Source organism: Anabas testudineus, chromosome 11 (genome assembly GCF_900324465.2).
Source record: "Anabas testudineus chromosome 11, fAnaTes1.2, whole genome shotgun sequence".
Classification (NCBI taxonomy): domain Eukaryota; kingdom Metazoa; phylum Chordata; class Actinopteri; order Anabantiformes; family Anabantidae; genus Anabas; species Anabas testudineus.
The window spans coordinates 8,892,769-8,911,654 of NC_046620.1; the positions used below are offsets into that span (position 1 = coordinate 8,892,769).

Genomic DNA, 18,886 nt, shown 5'->3' on the forward strand with positions numbered 1-18,886 from the left:
TGACAGAAAATGATGATCGTCCCATCACGCAGCCTGATGCATCAATAATCATTTCTTATAGTATTCCTGCATTGGCCTGCAATTGTTTTTTTTTGTTGTTGTTGTTGTTGTAGTCAATGTCTGAAGTCTGTCCATCTCTTCTGTTCCTCATTTCTTCTTCTCTTCATCTTTTTTGTTGTCTGGCTTGCTTCCTGTCTGGGAAGCCAGAGAGCCCATGGCGTTGCGGATGGCTTCGTTGTTCGGGTCGACACCAGGCAGATTTTCCAAGACGCTCTGAAGGAACTCTGGGTCTTGCATCACATCATAGTCGTCTTCCTCCTATTCAATTACAATACAGGATATGATGGATTAGGCAAGGTTAGATTTTTATTTAAGTGGGTTTATTTTAATTATATTTTGTAAGCTTAAACCTTTAACACTGTAAAGTGCCTTGAGATGACTGTGAATCTGTTGTGATTTCGTGCTATATAAATAATATTGAATTGAAATGAGTTTTAAGAACCAACAGGGTCAACACTGTAATGTTGACCCTGTTGACCCATGTAATGGTAAACATATGTGATATTAGTGCACTTTTAGACAACAGCCAGCTAGTTCCCATTTAGTGATTGGTAAACGGTTTCATATAACATGTTATGATAACTTACCTTGGCTGATTCTGCAGTGTCCATGGGGGCTCCTGTGTCCATTTCACCATACTCTGAAAAGAGAAACAAGTTTATGTATCACTGTTAGTTTTATCAGCAAATATGAGAACACGAACATAAATCTGACTAAATGGAACTCGCCTCCTCCAGCAAGAGACATCTGCATGGCATATGCTATCTGCTCCTCCTCTGTCATGCTGCTGAAGTCAGGAAGCACTGCTGCACCTCTTTCAGGTTGAGATACTGACATCTTCAACAAAGCCTCCTCCGATTCTGCAAGAAAACCAAGTAATGAACCAAAACCATTATCATTCTATAGAAGCCTAATAGTTAGTATAATCAGTGCTGTCTCATTCAGTGACATCATCCATCTGTCAATCATTCAATTACCATCGGCACTGGGTGTGGGCATGCCTGCCTCAGCTGCAGAAGCAGCAGCAGCTCTGCGGGCCTCTTCCTCCTGCCTCTGTCGCTGTTCCTCCATTGATACACGCAGAGCCTAAAAGAACATACAGTGCTCATCAATATCTGTAAGCCTGTCCTTGCAGCAATGAGTGTAGTGTAGTTTATGCCTCTCTCTAACCACTTATCTGTGGTTTAAGAGAGGGGTAAGGGAAGCTTTGCATGTGCAAATAAATACCCCGTCACTCAACAGAGGTGGAGGCCTTAGGCATAACCTGCTTTAATTTATCATGCTGCCCTTTCATTCCTAGAAAAAATAGGCCAAATTCACACATCCACCTCTTTGGCCACACCTAATGACCCACTTTAGGTGGGTAGAAGGAAGTTTCAGAGGTGTGAATATTGGATCTTCTCACACCCTTCCCTTCCAGTGTTTCACCTAACGAGCCTAATCAGGCCAGGTTAAACTTCAATGAGGAACCCATTTATAAGCCCACATCAGTCAATCATGTTACAGCAAGGAAATAATATGCAATTCTAACCAAGCACATGGGCGGTCTTTTTAGAACAGATAGCCTACAGCGAACAGACTGTGAGCAAGATTGTGGAGTTCCTGTTTTAGTAACTGTTCCTGTTTATTAAGTGTAAGATCTTTAAAGCAAACATAAAAGTCTGTGACAAACCAAGCCGATTGTTGACCAACGATGAACATCTGTCAGAGTCAATTTTGTCTGTGTCTGTGACTTTTCAGCTGATTCAGCATGTGGAATCAGCAGACCCATCGGTAAGAGAGACCACTCTGATGGCTGTTCAGCTTAGCTAATCACTGCATGAGATGCATCTAGATGTATCTTACCAAGGCCAGCTCTGGATCAGCACTGGGATCAACACCAAATTCAAAGTCACTGGCACCAAGACCCATCATAGAGCCTCCTTCACCAGCCAGAATGGGAGAAGAGAGAAGTGCATCAGCCAAACTGGGCCCAGGAGGGACTGTGACCAAGTGGGAGCCTGTCCCCTCCTTCCCATTCAGAGTATTTATAAAAGATGTTAGCTTTTCTGTGTTTACTTCCTGTAAAACAGTTGCAGAAAAAAAAGCAAATACAAGTTAGAATTCTGCTTGTCAATGGGAAGAGCTCTTAGGTTTGGAAATAATGAAAACATATTATAAGAGACAAACAATATTAAACTTCGATAAAATTGGTTTTATAGCAATATGGTGACAGATAAACAAAAAAAAAATCCTTACCTCTTCTCCGAAATTGATAATATCCACATTCACTTTCTCTTTTTTCAAACGCTTTGCCAACTTCACAAGCTGTAAATTCAGCAGAATGGAACAGAAGAAGGAAGTTATGAAGAAAGAGAAACACACAGGAACGGTCATAAAAACAGTGGGAGAGTGTGTTAAAGTTGTAAAATATCAGCAGAAAAACAAAATCTCTCTGTGGGATAGACAAACTTACATCTTTTTCATTATCTTCCACAGGACTCCCTACAAAGGCAATGATCCTCATCTTGTGGTTTTTTCCTTGTCTGTGTTTTAAAGCCAGCTATGCAGGTAAAACAAAAAAAATGTGGCCATTAGAAAGCAAACCTATTATTTACTCAATTCATTTGTCGGTTGGGGAAGTCCTCCTAAAGCAGTGGACTAGAATCTTAAACAAGTTACATACATGGGCCACTCTGATGCCTGTACAGAAGCAGATCTTTCCTTTTGGCTGGACAGCATGGAGTTTGGACAGGATGCGGCCAGTATCTGGTGTCAGTGTGGTCAGGACCTCACAGTTACTGTATGAAAGCATAAGAGTAAAGTTAAGTTACACTTAACATTCACAGCTAGCCATTATTAGCAATATGTACAGCTACACTTTTGCTGTAGTTCAGCTGTGATGATTAGTTGATTGATTGAACCGTTTGAACCATTTAAAAAAACAAAATAGTTATATTTGCCTTTTTTACCTTCGTTTTATATTATTTATTGTTAATGTCACACATGACTGCAATTTCAATGTCTATGGACCTCAAACTATTGGTCAGACAAAAACAATGAAGATGTTATTGTTGCCTGTGGGAAATTACAACAGACATTTCTCACCAGTAATAATAGATACAATTATGAGTAGTTTCTTCTTTAACTAAAATCATATTTAGATGCATAATTCATATATTGTTACAGGATATAGCAAAATGAGATAGGACTTTTACATGACAATATAGTGTAGTTGTTGTATAAATAAAGAGAAGCCCTAAATGCCTAAGTGTTACGATGATCATTACAATCCTTTAACAAAGAGAGAAAGCTTACTTTGCCATGGTGATGAGTCCCACATTGTTTTCTGGATTGCTCCGGGTTTTGGAGTGGCAGACGATGTTGACAGCATCTTGTTGAGCCTGTAGTCTTGTTGGTAGAAAGTCTCCATTTCTCATGTATTCACTGTTGTCTACACTAAAGGGAAAACATCACTTTAACTTAGCGCTGACACAACATTTAGCCAGCTAACGTTAGCTGTAGAATCTGTTTTGTCTAACCCTAACCCTAAGACAAAGTTAAGTCATGTAGCTCATTTGCAAGAAATCTCAAATTCACTGCCAGCTCTCTGTATAAAGTCCGAGCAAGAGGCAAAAGTTAAATTGAATAACTTTACGCTATGAAAATACCATTAGCGTTAGCACGACTTGCTAAGGTTAGCAAGTGGTGACACCACGTATGTCAGCCAGCGAAAACAATAAATTATGGGGGTTGTCAGTTCACAATTTCAACAGAGGGCACAAATTTGAAGGTAATAGCACTTACAACTATGGTCATGTATACTACATCTAAACATCGACTTTAAAACGACAGTAAATGTAAGCTAACGTTAGCTGCAATGACTCAGCCAGTCAACACTGCGCTAACCGGCTAAACGTCAACGGTCAATGATCAGCTCAGCTGAAGGAGATATTTCCATCAAATTCAAGTTCCTGAACTACCAAAGTCATACATGACCTACTTTGACTGCGTATAACCCTCTAACAGACTAAGAACTATAATAACAGACTATTTCATATCATTCTTACCAAACCATAGTACTTTCGAGCACCATTTTGGAAACTTCTTGTTGCGTTCTGTCGTAATCTTACAAACTCACACCCTATTGGATAACGACTGAACATCGAGCAACATGATTGGCCAGGTTCTGTTACATGTATTTTATAAACGAACAAAATAAAAGTTAAATAATTTATAATAATAAAAAAAAAAAACAGTTGAAAGGGCAAAGAATGCCTAAATATATATAATAACCATAATGCAAAAAATGATTTCTAGAAACGTCCACAACGTGTAAAAGTCTTCATCAGCAGACAGATTTTAAGATGTAATTCTGACAAATCAGAATAAACACATCTTATTTATTGTGCAATACATGATTCAATTCTCAACATTGTATGATATGTACTTTTTCTGACAAATAAATCAATTGAGAAGCTGTTTATGTATAAAATAGCCAGAGAGCAGTGTATCATTCAGGCAAATCCAGTAATTTAAATATCTATCCAAGGTCCTATTTATTATTCATGAACACTATAAGGATCTAATACATCAAGAAATAAAATGTTTCACAAACTTGTTATTAACAGTAAAAATGCTAGAGCAAAATGTTTTTTTTTTCTTTAATAACTGTACACACGTGTACAAAAACATAACATTCCCGAAAGACAGAAACGTGTAAATTGATATTCTATGAAAAGGCATTGTTGTGATTCTTGAATACACATTTATCACATGCAAATCAAAAGCAAGTGAAAGTGAATAAAAGTATAGAGAAAAAAATACAAGATGATTTAATAGTTGTTACAATAATAGTCTCAATCATCAGTCCTCTAGCTAGCCCTAGTAGCCCTATATACAGATTTGTGTGCTTATAGAAAAGCCCATTTTCAATCCACTAACATATATTTTGGAAATACATACAGAAATAAATACAATAAATATGACTATTTACATGTTTGGTCCATAGGCTGTGTGTCGTTGCTTTGGATTTTTACAAATAAGGCAGTTTTATTTTTAACATTGCAACAACATATTCTCTGATGGTTAGAACATTCAGAAGAATAAATTAACCTCTACAGACCATTTACAGGCTGTATTACATCTATATAATGCTTTTCATCTCATCTTGGTTGGAAAATGTTATTTAAATGATAATTAGTTGTTTGCATTGCATATTCTGTTTAATATATTCCATGTAAACAATTAACTTTGTTGCACAGGCTTACCAAATTACTTTTTTCTGCTTTCGACTTATGTGCTGAAAATCTATTGTAAAGCATATTTGCATTTTCAGATATCTACCAATTCAATTAAACTTGGCAAGTTACTCAACCATAACATCATAGCACTGCACACCCATTTTTTGTGCTACAACCTATAAAATCTAGAATGAAACTACTAATACAAAGGCACCTTCTGACACCTGAACTACCATCACCATGTTTTACTCATGAAAAACAATGCTGCCACAGTATATAATAGTTGGGGCCTGTCTCAAATCTCTATTTTTTACTATACTTAACACTGGCAATTATCAATAACTAGTCTCAAAGGTTCTCCTGCTGGCTCTGTGGAAATTTGGAACGGGAATCTTGAAGTTGATTCGTGGCAACTGGACTTTTTGTTGGTTTAAACATTTCAGTACTCATCCAAGTAGATCTTTTAGTCTAGCTGAAGAAACTACTTGAGAACATAGTCACCATGACTGAACTTCCAGATAACCTCACCTTGACGACTGAGAATGTTCTTTGACATGTTAAAACAGGAATGCAAAAATGAAAATATAATATGGTGCTGATTTAGTTTATATATGCTGTAGAGATTTTTTTTTACATTTAGCAGCAGATTACTGACATTGTGGAAATGTATACATGGAAAATATCAAAGTTTATAGTTCAAATATTCAGCAGCAAAGTCATAAAGTCGTAACTCCCACCATCCACGTTGGTCATTTTCTTTTAAACTGTATCCCACAATATCTTTTTTCCTTCCTTCACTAAAGTAACCAGGAGGACAGAGGGTAGAAAGCACTCAAAGTGTTTCTACTCCATCCTACAATATATGTTTCAATTATTGAAACTCTGTGTGCTTAAAATAAAAAATATAAAACTGCAAAGAGCACAAACTAAAGTTTAATGTTGCTTTTATTGCCAACATTCACTCTTATGCTCTTGCCAGTATTATCAATTATAATGTGAAACAAAGTGATAATACCATTCTGTAATAATGACACACTGTACTTTTACTTGATTATTAAAGAGGTGGCCTTAACATAGACCTCCGATCTATAGGACTTAATATAAACTGGTCCTTTCACGTTTAGGGTTTGGTCCTCCCTTTGAGACAGGCCCCAGATCACTGTTTGTTGTGGCGCTTTGTCCACAGCCATCCGAGCATCAGTTCATCAGTGACATTTGGTTATAAGCCAAAGAACACTCTAAAACAAAAACTGATCTCAGATTATACAGTGTACACATATATATATATATAAAAAATCTTTTAAAGTAACCTATTAACCTGAACACGAGGTGACATTCACAGTTTTTACAGTAGTACACAGACATAAGAACACCTCTTTTTCCAGCATAAGTAATCTTAAATGCAGCTTACCATGTATGAATACAGTAAATTCTTTAAAATTCTTTAAAAGATAAACTTTTTTTTTTTTAATTTAAAACCGTGTTCCTCATCCAAATTATAATATACTGTATGGTTTTGTGGAAAAGCATCTAAGTCATATACAAAAAAGAAATTGTACTTTTGAGCCTAGACACTTGAAGACCCAAGTATGCCTGAAGATGTGCTAGAGCAATCTGGTAAACACATAAGAGGAATTACTACGAAAAAGGAGACAAAAATTTGAAATAAATACCCTAAAATGAAGAAGGTTTGTTAAAAAAAAACAAACCAAAAAATAAAAAACAAAACAGCAAAGACCTCGTGTTACACTCATGTTTCATTCAGCGGTGGTTTATCAGTACCAAGATCAATCTTTGGTTGTGCCTACAAACATTCATGTAAGACCAATAGTGTTTAATAACCACAGCATGAATTTACCCGAAATTACTAGTGTCAGAACACAACCACCCGCTTACGTCATCCTACCATGCTGAGATTTGGCAATCAAAGTGCAGGGGGAGGAGAAAAAAAAAAAAAAAAAAAACTTGGTCTTGCTGAAATATAGTATACATTTTCCATTTTTGGTACCTCGCACCAAGGGAGTTTGTAACATTTCATCCACGTCCATTTGATCCTCTAAGTTTGTTTTGGTCCACTTGAGTTCAGTTCTTGCCCAAAAACTACATCTGTAAAATGAATTGAACTTTGTTAGAAAACCACACAATATAAGTATCACAGGAAAGTCTGAAAAGTCAAATCAACTTACAGAACATTTGTTTGCATTAGGAATCATGTCACTGTGTTAGTTCGATTACATCCTCAGGGCTTTCATTTTGTTCAGGATTCCCCAACGGAGCTCTAAAAACAAAAACAAGGAGGTGTATAAATGAGGGCACATTGGGTCAGTTGAATACACATTTTGCTTTTATAAAAAATAAAAGAGAGATGTGTGAGAGAGAGAGATGTAGAGTACGTTTTCCTTTAAAACCACAATTGCTTTAACATATATTGACTTTCCTGAGTTAAAATATACTTAGAGATGATTCAGGTTAGGTTTGGCCAACAGAAGAATAGGATACAGTCAGACAGTTTTAGAGAGTGGTTGATTAAAATTAATGGTCATTCTGGATTCTGTGATGCTATAAACTCCTAGGAGATCACCTGTGCTTTGAGAATTTAGAAAAACATGTAATATTTCAAATATTAAGAATAACATATTGACTTTATGTATGATTACGAAGTGTTAAACCTCAAGCTTACCTGTTAGCCATTTACCTTTTAAAGAAGATTTAAGATTCTGTCTTACCTGTTGGAGGTGCTGCGCTCCATGGATTTGTTCAACATTTTGTTTATATTCACAGAGTTGGTGGTTTCTTGGGAGTTTGACTGAGTCTGAATCGTGGAAACAAATTCATTTGGCTCAACAGTGTTATCAATGGCGTTGCTGGCCAGCAAGTTCTTGGGGAGGAGGTCAGGAGGACCGGCCTGTGTGACTGAGAGGAAAGAGGTGGAAAAAATGCAATACTTTGTTGTAAAAGAGGACAAGACTGAATCTGAAGTTATGAGTAAATTTAATTTCTTTTTCATACTACAGCTGAAAGTTCCATAATAATTTTCACTCCTTCTTACTGTTGTCTCCGTCAATGTCCTCTCTGGTCTCATAGCTGACTTGATGTTGGAGTGATAGCTGCTGGCTGTTGTTGCTCATTTGGCTCGACAGTAGAGGCCCACTGCCTGCTGTCTTTTTCAAGGGACCATGGGGGACTGCACGCCGCTTCTTAGTCGGGGAAGGCTTCACTACATGCAAGATAGAAAGGAGTTAATTAAGAGATTATGAAGTCAAATTGAAAATTATATAGATATTGAATTTACTTACATGTGATCTTCTTGAAGACTGTATTACACATGAACTTCTGAAATCGTTCTGCATAAAAACTTGGTCTGTGTACGGATACAGTATCCTGAAGAAAACAAATGGTTACGAGTAAAGATCTGCTGTATTTTATTTAAAACATGAACATGAGGCTAGTAGAGGTACCTTACCCCATCATGAACCAGAGCTTTCCATGAGTGTTCGAGTTTCTTTACTAATCTGAAAATAAAAAGAATAAACAAATTATTAATTTTAAGCTGCTGCTCGCTCACGTGTCTGATTGAATGTATAATTTAGAAAGTATACAGACATACAAAAATGTGTGCTATTCACCTATATGACTGCAGAATGTCAATGATGCCAATGTACAGCAGTAACCTCTCTCCTTTTGAATTCCTTGCTGGTATTCCTCCTGTTCTGTAAAGTAAAACAAACATAATATATAACTTGTTTTTCTGACCTTCATCTCCATCAACACTTTACTGTGGCGACAGAAACTTTGACAATGATGCTTCACATATGCTGACTCCACAGTTACTAACTTGTCCTCTGTGTCCTTTGATCCTTTACTTGTTGTATCTGCCTGGATGGCCTCTATAGCGGTGCTGTACAGGGACTTTTGTGGCCTCCTCTGTTCCACAGCCCCTGCAACTGCCTCTTCGCTAGCCTGCTCTCGACAAGCCTGATCTAAGTTGTGGATTCCCATCAGAAGGCTGTAGTCCATAATCTTAAAACTTTGCAAAAGCTGAAAGGAATTTAAAGAACACATGTACTATGAGAAGAGTGATGTCATTAAGAACTAACTTTGATACATATTTGTCTATGTTCTACATGCACACTTTGTGCATTTATAACAATTTTATTGAAAATTAATTCAAACAACATCATTATTTCAGCTTGCGTTTAGACATCTCACTCTGGTTCTCACCAGACAGTCTCTTTGGATGGTCTTGTAAAGAGCATTGTGTTTGTCCCCTTCCAGCAGCAACCCGTCAGGCACGTCTTGTATGAAATCCAGGTCCTTGTATGTGGGCACAGTCTTTTCCCTCTCTTTAGGTGAGGCGCGTCTCTTATAGGTGGAGCCCTTTAAATCATACTTGAAGTGCATTCGTACAGCACTTGGGAGCAGATTGTTCATTACTGCAATACGAATGTTTTTACCTCCCGACTGGACACAGTAGAGTCCATAAAACTTTGGTAATAAGGTCCGCTTGTTCTGGTTCAGGTTCTAAAAGAGAGAAAAAAGAAAATGTGAGGAGGGCAAAAATGGTATTAAAAGTGGCATTTTCACATCACCATTAAGTGTGGACACTTGCTCATTTGTTCTGCAGATACCATCTTGTACCTAAATCCCTTCATCAGATCTTACCATGAAGTATCCTGGAAGCAGTTTCTGCAGAAATTCTGCTTCTTTGTGCTGCACTGTCTTAATGATGTACTCATCATCATTTGAGACATAGAAGAGTGATCCACTGGCTCCAGAGTTTGACAGCTCAATCAGCGGCTCGTTACACAGAGAGTACTACAACCCAAAGAGAGCACAGGGGTTAGACACAGGACAACAAAACCAAACTAGAAGACAGACTTGCATGGTAAATCCACAGTCGCCTGTGACTTTGCATTGACAGCTGTGCCACTTCCAGTGTGTCAACACTACATTATTTCACACTTCCCTACTTTTCTTCTTTTCAGTTCCTCAATCACAATTTTTTTCTCAAAGTTTAAAGCCCCTCCTCCTTCTTCAGAGCTCCACTGTTTTGCTAGTTTGAGCACATTTTCTGTGAATAATAGATGCTTAGTAAACAAGAATACCATGTAGTCATCAGGTCGGATGCCAAACATTTCCCTGAAGTAGCGAAAGGCAATTGGTGCATATGTCTTGAACATGAAGTCTCCATAGTGGTGGGCTGGTGTCAGGTTGCTGCCCTCACTGCCAGAATAAAGACAAAGAGGCATTGGATTACACCACATATAAGTGAGGTTAAGTAAAGAAGAATTCATGTAGCACACCGATATACTGAAACTGAAGAAAAGCATGAATAAAATAATCTTTTTGATATATATTTACTACATAATTTAAAAGTATTCACCTGGGGAAGAAAATGCTTTCAACAACTTCAAAATCCTGCAGCAGCACATCTCTCTCAGGTTTTTGGCTCAAGCTGCCCACTGTGTGGGTGATGCCTAGCTGGATAGCACCTTTCAGCGCTGATGAGGTTGTCTGAAAGAAAGAAAAAATTGGGAGGAGTCAAAAAGGAGTCAAGAGGCTGGTAACTTTTGCTGAGTGTCATTTGATATAGCATATTTTATAATTATCTCATGTACTGTGAAACACGTGGCACATCAGCACAAAAACAAAATTTAAATTAAGAAATGGTGGCTTAGATTAAATTCAACAATCTTGTAACAATATCATTCCTTCATAAAGTTTATTATGCGTTTAGTGTATCCAGCAAAATCAGCAATCACATCCGGCTCTAAGTGAGTGAATGTAAATGTGCAACAGCTGATTTCCCACCTTCTTGTATGTGGTCTCCCCAGTGGGATTGATTCCACGATGGCCGATTGTTTTTTTCATGGCCTGAGACATGCTAGTGCTTGGACCCTGGCAGTGCAAACATGGTAGAAAAGACAATTACATGACAAAAAAATAACTCCTTGCAAGCCTGCAGCAATATGTAGTATTCTCATGTTTCAAAGAGGAAGGAAAAGATGATGTGTCAACCAAATAAGGGTAAATTCCAAATTGTTTAACACGAATGAACACAATGTGTGTTTCCTAACTGAACCAAACGTGAATTACACACTTCCTCCAAACATAAACACCCATATCTTACCTCTGAAGAAGCATTTTTTCGAGTCCCAGTCAAATCTGAAGTGAATAAAAGAGAGGAAACATACAGGTTACTTCTCCAGAACTGACTCTGCAGGTTTTTGCGAGCAATGGAAGGAATTAGATAAATATGCATTCACATGGAGTACTTAGCCAACTTCCTTGGCACTACAATAGAACATTATTTTCCTGCATAAAGGTTTTTGTGATGACTATCTGCTTCTCAGTTTGTTATCATGTCACCCATTTGTTGTTGGTGTACTCCACCTAATCTACATGTAAAGGTAGGTTGGCAAGTTATTCAGTGAGTGAAACTACTGGAGGACTTGGTCAAGGCTAAGGAAAAAAAACCTTGGTGGTGACATTGTGGCAACGTGATTAAGGATTTGTAATCTCCAAGACTACAAATTTAAAGCAAAATCTTTAGGTGTGGAGTGAGAAATTCATCTGTGTTGACCAAGATACACACATCTAATAAAAATACCTTATTAGTTGTATTAGAAGAAATACACAATTCTTTTGTAATATTGAAGACTGACCTTCAATATACTGGGGATAAGACTCAGAATACCTTGTCCAAAGTGTCTTTGCTTTTGACCATTGATTGATGCTGTTTCAACTGCCTGGCCTTAAAGATAAGGTATTTGAGTATTTTGTAACATTTTACTTGTGTTAAACGGTAACATGGGAACAAATCTTCAGGGTGAACAGCCCCAGGCCTTCAATAATTAGTTTGAGGACGAGTTAAATGAGAAGATATGTAATACAACCATACAATTGTGTTTTAACCTTTCTAACCTTTGAACTAGAGCCCCAAATTTGTTTAAATTTAAATTGCCTGTTTTCCAGCTTCTGATTTACACTCAGTTGTACCACTCCATTTAAATCAATGAGGATAGACTAGTATTACAAACAACTTTCAGTTTTACATTGTTTGATTCAACATAACCACAAACCATGCCCTCCAAAATGACCACAAAATCATCACTTCTCTAAAACAACAGAACAAAACGAAATATAACTTTTATGAAGAGTTTTGAAAGGTTTTCACTGAGCGTACCTAATAAACTGGTAGTGAGTAAAAGCAGACCAAATATTGATTAATGAGGATTACCTTTACAATGTCCACCTATCACCTCGCAGACTGCATTTAACCAGGAACATAAACGTTTTGATTGCGTAACTTAAATGAGTAAAATAATGATGTAACTAGGTCAGAAGTTGCTAAGATACATACATCCACAACATCAATAAACTAGTCCACTGTCTATGTACCTTTAACACTGGTGGAGCAAGTGTCCAGACCCTCTATTTAAGTAGCTTACTAATACTAAAATGCTCCATTAAAGTTAATCCAATTTTGAACATTAAAAAATATATCTAAACAGCTAGATGCATTTTAAATAGCAAATGTAAAGTGACTATTAAAACATTACTTGTTTGGTAATGATGATTATAAATGAATCTCCTGATTATTTTCTAGATTAATCATCTAATTTTTGGCTTGTTACAAATCAGAGGGCAGCGAGAAATGTGTGTTAGACACTGCTGCAGCTATCTGAAGCCATTCCCCATGATGTCTGAAGCAGAACTGAGACTGAGATGGATCATTAAAGATGTGTGTGACCAAAGTCTGTGAACCATAAAAACCTTCAAATCAAATACAGGTAACTATAGATTTGAATTTACATTATTGTATTTCCACTCACCAATTAAGTTAGTAACTAAAACCAACTTGCAGTAGAGGAAACACATCTGATTTATCTGTTTAAACAATAAAAAGGTGCCTAACAACACAACACTCACTGGGGTCCTGTGGGCCTGGAGGCTCCTCTGCAGCTGTGGCCATTCAGAACAAAAACGGAACTCAGACCAGTTTGTCTCGAAACTCTGATCCTGATCCACTACTCGTCAGGTTTCTCGGTGTGAGCACATCCAGTAGGTGTGGGGCCTGTGTGGGCACAAAGTAGATAATTAAGAACAAACTCTCCAGATGATTTCATGCCACAAATATTTTCAACAGCCACGCTGACCTGCGGTCGATGGAGGCGTTGAACTGAACATCAGCATGAAAATAAACTAAATACAGTTAAACAGCAAGCAAGAGAGAAAGTTATGAAAGTAAAACCGGTGCAAGTTTTGATATTTTAACCGCTTCGAGTAAGAGGTACCGAAGATGTCGGGGTTGATTTAACGAAGCAGCGAGTTAGCTAACTAAGCTAGCCAGCTAACTGTTAGCAAACTCTGTCTTAACTTTTTAAAAGTTAAACCATCACACTAACAAGCGGCGAACAACACAAACAAAGAGTCAACTCACTCGAAGATCTCGTGCGAAGGTTATCTCAGTTTCCAGGGACAGAAGAAACACACGTTATCTTTTCTAAAGCCACTGTTAGTCCCAAACTCATAAACAAGGAAGCGGCGGAGATGCAGCAGTTTGAGCAACACTTCCGGTGAAGGTTTCTTTCAAAATAAATCACTAAATGGCTCGCTAAGAAGTCTCAAGAAAGCAGGTTGTATTTCCACCTTTTGTTGCTTTAAACGTGCTCACTTAACGCAGTCGACTAAAATAGTACCATATCCACTTGAAATTAAATAGATTTGTTAAGCTAGGGGTTGATGCACACTCCATATTCCCATTAGACAGTGTATTGATGCTATTAATCTAAAGATTTGACCCCGCACATGTTCACATCGGGTTTTACAGGAACTTCCTGTTCTGATTTTTTGATGTTATCACTTCTTTGTCATTGTAAAAGCTCCCAACTATCTTTTAGGAATTTGGATCTCCATTGCCTGCCATTATTCAAGAGCTTTTTCCCAGGGTCCAACTACAAGACCATGATTATGTGAATTACATAAATTAAAAACTAATTGAATAAATGTTCCTATACAAATTCATAGTATATATAAAATTGATCATAACTTTACGTTGATGCTGTCTCTGAACTACCTTTTATTTTACTTTTTGCTACTTGACATCGTTCTTGGTTGGTTTATGGTTGGTTGGTTGTTTTTTGTTTTCTCTTGACCTTTTAAAAAGTCTTTTCACACATTAAAATGTTTATTTTGGCTGCCTGGACAAAAGGTGTGACTGGAAAATGGCAGTGTTTTTTTGTGTCTTTTATTCTGAAGTCAAACCGGATATGACCTGGTCCTTGGTTGTTGTGACTGGAACAAATGAACATTTACAGTAAAACTATGTATATATATATATTTCTTTTTTTTTTTTACCAGAGCAGAGACAGAAAAAAATCTGAGAACATTTTATTAATACAACAGTTTTTACCTTCTTTGAAACTCTGGACCTGATGTTTCTACATAGTTAGGACAACTCTACTGTTAGTTTACCAATTTAGCCTTTATTTTTCACAATAGGTATCAAAAGCTATACAAGTGAAAATTTAAAAATGTAGTTATTAATGTGTTTCCTGTTGTTGTAACCTTGGGTTAAAGCACAAAGCTGACAAAATAAAAAATGTATTGTCCTTTAACTGCACTTACTCAGCAAAAATTAAACCAGTATGTCCTGTCCTCCTTTGAGCAGTCAACACAAAGACCTAGAAATAAAATATAAACCATTAGCTCAGCGGTTTCTCAGTGTTGTTTCACTTCGTCCAGTTTGGTTCTTAACGCATGGTCAAACATTGTTTTTTAACATGCTCTTGTTATTTTTTATTTTATATTTTACATATTAACTTTTTACACTGAGGTTTTGTTGTTACCTTTAACACCTCTGAGCTGAATCCTGTGTTGCGGTGCAGTGCAGCATGATGCTGGGTTGTAATTTTGGCTTGGCACATCGCCATTGGCATCCACTATGCCTCTCCTTTGTACTCTTACATGAGAGAGTCAAATTTCTCCACACAGAACTGGGACAGAATTTGTTATTTGTTTCTGCTGTAAGAAAACTATACTCAGTGGTGGAAAGTAAGTACATTTAATCAAGAATTGTACTAACCATTACCGACAGTCAGAGACTCACAGCTTGTTGGGCACAGCAGAGGATCTGGCTGATCTGCCGTGCCAGCTATCCACCACAGCACAGATTGTACCACAAATCCAGTTCCTGGCTTTTTCACAGTGGCATAAGTGGCTTGAACCAGATCCCGAGAAGAAGCAGATGGGGTATCTGTGGTAGAAACCTAACCCTCATGGCAAATTGCAGCAAGGTATGGCGTGCATGGGGGTGGACAGGTGGGAAAGTGGCATCAGGCTGGTTGAAAGAGTTTCTTTAGGTCTTTGAATCAAACATGAAGCAACACAGATGTTATTAGTTTATTGAAGTTACTTAACAGTCCGTTCAGTAAATCCCCTGAAGGCCCGTGTCTTCTGTCACCATCTCACGTGGTCTCGTGTGGTTTTCTCTCAGTACATGTGCTCAGAGATGTACTGTACCTGCGCCAATAGTTCTTCACTCCCTAAAATTCAAACAATTCCCATTCAATTATTTTTGCCGTCTGCATTGTGCTGTCAAAGAGGTGCTGATTGAGTCAATCTTTACCATTTTTTGGGCTAATATTAGAAGCATGGTTATCTTTGTTTAATATACATTATCAGTTCATTTCAACATCAAGAACAAACGTCCATCAGTGTTTGAATGGTTTGTTTTGTACCACAGGTAGTTGTCAGGGTGTGACCTCAGATATGAATGTTCACCGCCCTTAACATATGCATTGTTATCAAAAGGAAATTAAAAACTGTCTGACAGTGGCTTACTGGATTTATGTCGTTCCTATCTACAGTATACATGTAGAAATATTCTAATTCAAATGTTATTTGTTTTATTGTTTGGTCTCTAAGGTCCTTGGATACCATGACTTGTTTCATTCCAACATTCTTCCAAGTCTTCAGACTAGATTGAAATTATGCACTTGATATACATTTTCAATGTTTAGATGGAAAAAATTAATTGTTACACAAGGTTTAATAAAACGACCTGCTGTTCCTATATTTTATATTAACACCAGGTGATTTGACTAAACCTTGCTATAATGCCAGTCTATTGGTTGCATTTAAATCAACCTTTTGAATGCTGTGAACAGGAACCTAAGCCGGATATGGCTCATTTAATTTACATTTAATGAAGAATCACTGTTAGGTAAGAACCTAATGCATTTTTAAAAATGTTTCTGTGATAAGAATCCATTCTTCATCGTGTGAAAAACTTTCCCCATCCTACAATGCACTTGTTATCAAGATTTAAACAAGATCCTGAGGGCTGATAATCTTTCATCTTTGCATGTCCATAAGCAAAGAGAAGATTTTGCCGTGTGATTAGTCAGTTTGAGACTTGGCATCTGTGCAGGCAGCGTGACACCCTCTCCCTGATTGGTTTTCTCGGCATCTCCAAGGCAAATAAAAGGGCATCAGTTGTAATGCCATTCATCCAGATCCCTGGTTTCCTGGTTCCGGTAAGATTGATTTGCAAATATTACAGTTATATATTTCTATGTTGAGCTTTAAGTTGGATAAATGATTAATAACTTAGAACATATGTCTAAAAATCCTGAATGATTTTATTTTTAACAGCAAGAGACAAAGTTGCATGCTTTATTTTTCACAATCCAAAAATAATTGTTTAATGCTTTTTAAACTGTGATGAAATTTGTCAGTCTTTTAGGATTAAATCACAATCTGAGGTGACTGAAACTCATCCCACTGTTAGACTATATGAAAGAGCTTTTTTATTTTACTGTTCCTGGAGTTTTCATTTATTTTCCACATGCAGCTTAAAACTAGATGAAAATGTGCCAGAATTTTCTACTGTGCTCGAAAGTTTTTAATTTAATTCAATTATTTAAAATTTATGCTGCCTGTTTCCTGAATATGTTTTGTTCAAATAAAACCCATTTCTAACATTCACAGTTTGTGTAAGGTACCTGAATGATCCCAAGCTTATTAGTTAGCACAGACAACTGGCATTTTATTTATTTTCCAAATATGTTTTGAGAATTTCAAGAGTTAGATAACGCAAACAAACAAACGCAAACGTTTGTCTCTAAAGACAGTGTTTGTGTGTCTAAGTATGTCTGATTGTTTTAATAATAATTTTAATAATATGTTTGTATTATTCTAGGTTTAACAATGAAAGGGCCAGTCCATTGTCTTGTGGGTTTGTTGCTAATTGGTAAGTCAACAAAAGTAGGTTCTGCACAATCGTTGTGTACGCAGCAGTCGTATGTCATAAAGTAATATTTTATTATTTCAGTTTTCACCATAAACTGTATTTTATTATGTATTACCAGCGGAATAAAAGCACATTTATTCAATTACTTATTATTTAACTTTTCTTTGTTTTTTACAAACAGGTTAAATTATGTGTTTACTACATTTCAACCCCAAATGGATTTGATAACTTTGTTTTCTAATTCATTAATACAAAATATAAGCAAATCATAGTATTTTATTATTGGGTAATTTTTTTATTTTTTTTTTGCTAATGCTTTTCTAATTCCTTGGTGTTTCCTCTATCACTGACATTTCCTGACAGATAATGTTTTACATTTCTATACTTTTCTCTCGCTCCTTGTGATTTTTGCAGGGCTCTGTTCTGCTTCACCAGCAGGAAGAGAGTTTGCCACATCTTTCATGCAAAACCTTGGGAGTGATGGTAGTGATACACGTTTCTTGGTTGAGGTTGCAGCTCTGCCCTCATCAAAAGGCAGCACCAAGGTCAAGGTGACTGCTTTGGGTGAGACGTATGAGAAGGAAATTAGTCCTGGTAAGAGTGAATCCTTCAAGCTACCCAACAGTGTTGAGATGAAAAGCAGCAAAAAGTCCCGTCAGACTGTGCTGATTGAAGCGAGTCAAGATGTTACTGTGATGTCTCTCAATTACAAGAAATACACGGCCGACACCTCTGTGGTTTACCCAGTGAAGGACTGGGGGACTGAATACTTTATTTTCACCCCTTCCAGCTCTCGCAGAGACACTTTCAAAGAATTTTCGATTACCAACCACAAGGAGCCCAACACTGTAGAGATTTTGCTGCAGGGCTCAGTCAGATTCCAGGAGAAATATTACAGAAGAGGAAGCAAGATGACCATGAAGCTAGAGCCATTTGAGACCGTTCAGATTCAGAGTCAGGATAACCTCAGTGGTACTAAAGTCGTCTCATACCTACCTGTTGCTGTCTCCTCGGGACATAGCTGTGCTCAGAAGTACACTTCTTGCAACCACGTCTATGAACAACTGCTTCCTGTAAACAGCTGGGGCAAAGAATTCATCATTGCACCTCTGCCTTATCACGACATCTTTACCTCTTTACATGACAGCGTTTTTGTCCAAGCATCACAGCCAACCAACATTACAATGAATGTTAACGGAAACCCCCAGACTTACTCTATGTTTGCAGGACAAACTCTTGAGCTCTACTCTCAATGGCCCTATGCAATATATTTGACATCAGACAAGGGCATCCAGGTCCTATTTGAATTTAATGGTGGCCCTGATGATCTATTAGAGTACTTTGATCC

The 18,886-nt window shown here is 37.2% G+C and overlaps 2 protein-coding genes across 2 annotated transcripts; both read right to left on the reverse strand.

Annotated features, from left to right (window-relative positions):
- Window positions 1-98: 98 nt before the first annotated feature.
- psmd4a (proteasome 26S subunit, non-ATPase 4a) lies at window positions 99-4,135 on the reverse strand. The gene is made up of 10 exons (XM_026348209.1): window positions 4,110-4,135; window positions 3,358-3,498; window positions 2,726-2,840; window positions 2,516-2,602; window positions 2,299-2,367; window positions 1,906-2,121; window positions 1,038-1,146; window positions 789-920; window positions 648-700; window positions 99-318 (listed from the first exon to the last, which is right to left on the reverse strand). The coding sequence occupies exons 1-10, from the start codon at window positions 4,133-4,135 to the stop codon at window positions 148-150; spliced, it is 1,119 nt and encodes a 372-aa protein (XP_026203994.1). The 3' UTR covers window positions 99-147.
- A 556-nt stretch (window positions 4,136-4,691) lies between these two features.
- Window positions 4,692-13,867, reverse strand: LOC113154167 (phosphatidylinositol 4-phosphate 5-kinase type-1 alpha-like). Its single transcript, XM_026348207.1, has 16 exons — window positions 13,726-13,867; window positions 13,215-13,359; window positions 11,413-11,447; window positions 11,094-11,180; window positions 10,666-10,796; window positions 10,388-10,505; window positions 9,945-10,097; window positions 9,504-9,803; window positions 9,118-9,320; window positions 8,909-8,992; window positions 8,746-8,794; window positions 8,579-8,663; window positions 8,332-8,499; window positions 8,009-8,195; window positions 7,469-7,560; window positions 4,692-7,388 (listed from the first exon to the last, which is right to left on the reverse strand). The coding sequence occupies exons 2-15, from the start codon at window positions 13,255-13,257 to the stop codon at window positions 7,497-7,499; spliced, it is 1,707 nt and encodes a 568-aa protein (XP_026203992.1). The 5' UTR covers window positions 13,258-13,359; window positions 13,726-13,867; the 3' UTR covers window positions 4,692-7,388; window positions 7,469-7,496.
- Between the last annotated feature and the right edge of the window lie 5,019 nt (window positions 13,868-18,886).

What these genes read in the sequence shown, in the direction of transcription:
- psmd4a (XM_026348209.1), bottom strand. Translation starts at nt 4,135, where the DNA reads ATGGTGCTCGAAAGTACTATGGTTTG. An exon ending in TTATCAATTTCGGAGAAGAG is followed by an intron (nt 2,122 to 2,298) that starts GTAAGGATTTTT and finishes ACTGTTTTACAG; the next exon opens with GAAGTAAACACAGAAAAGCT. An exon ending in CTGATCCAGAGCTGGCCTTG is followed by an intron (nt 1,147 to 1,905) that starts GTAAGATACATC and finishes ATGTTCTTTTAG; the next exon opens with GCTCTGCGTGTATCAATGGA.
- LOC113154167 (XM_026348207.1), bottom strand. Translation starts at nt 13,257, where the DNA reads ATGGCCACAGCTGCAGAGGAGCCTCCAGGCCCACAGGACCCCA. An exon ending in TCCAGGCCCACAGGACCCCA is followed by an intron (nt 11,448 to 13,214) that starts GTGAGTGTTGTG and finishes TATTCACTTCAG; the next exon opens with ATTTGACTGGGACTCGAAAA. An exon ending in GAGCGCAGCACCTCCAACAG is followed by an intron (nt 7,561 to 8,008) that starts GTAAGACAGAAT and finishes TTTTGTTTTTAG; the next exon opens with AGCTCCGTTGGGGAATCCTG.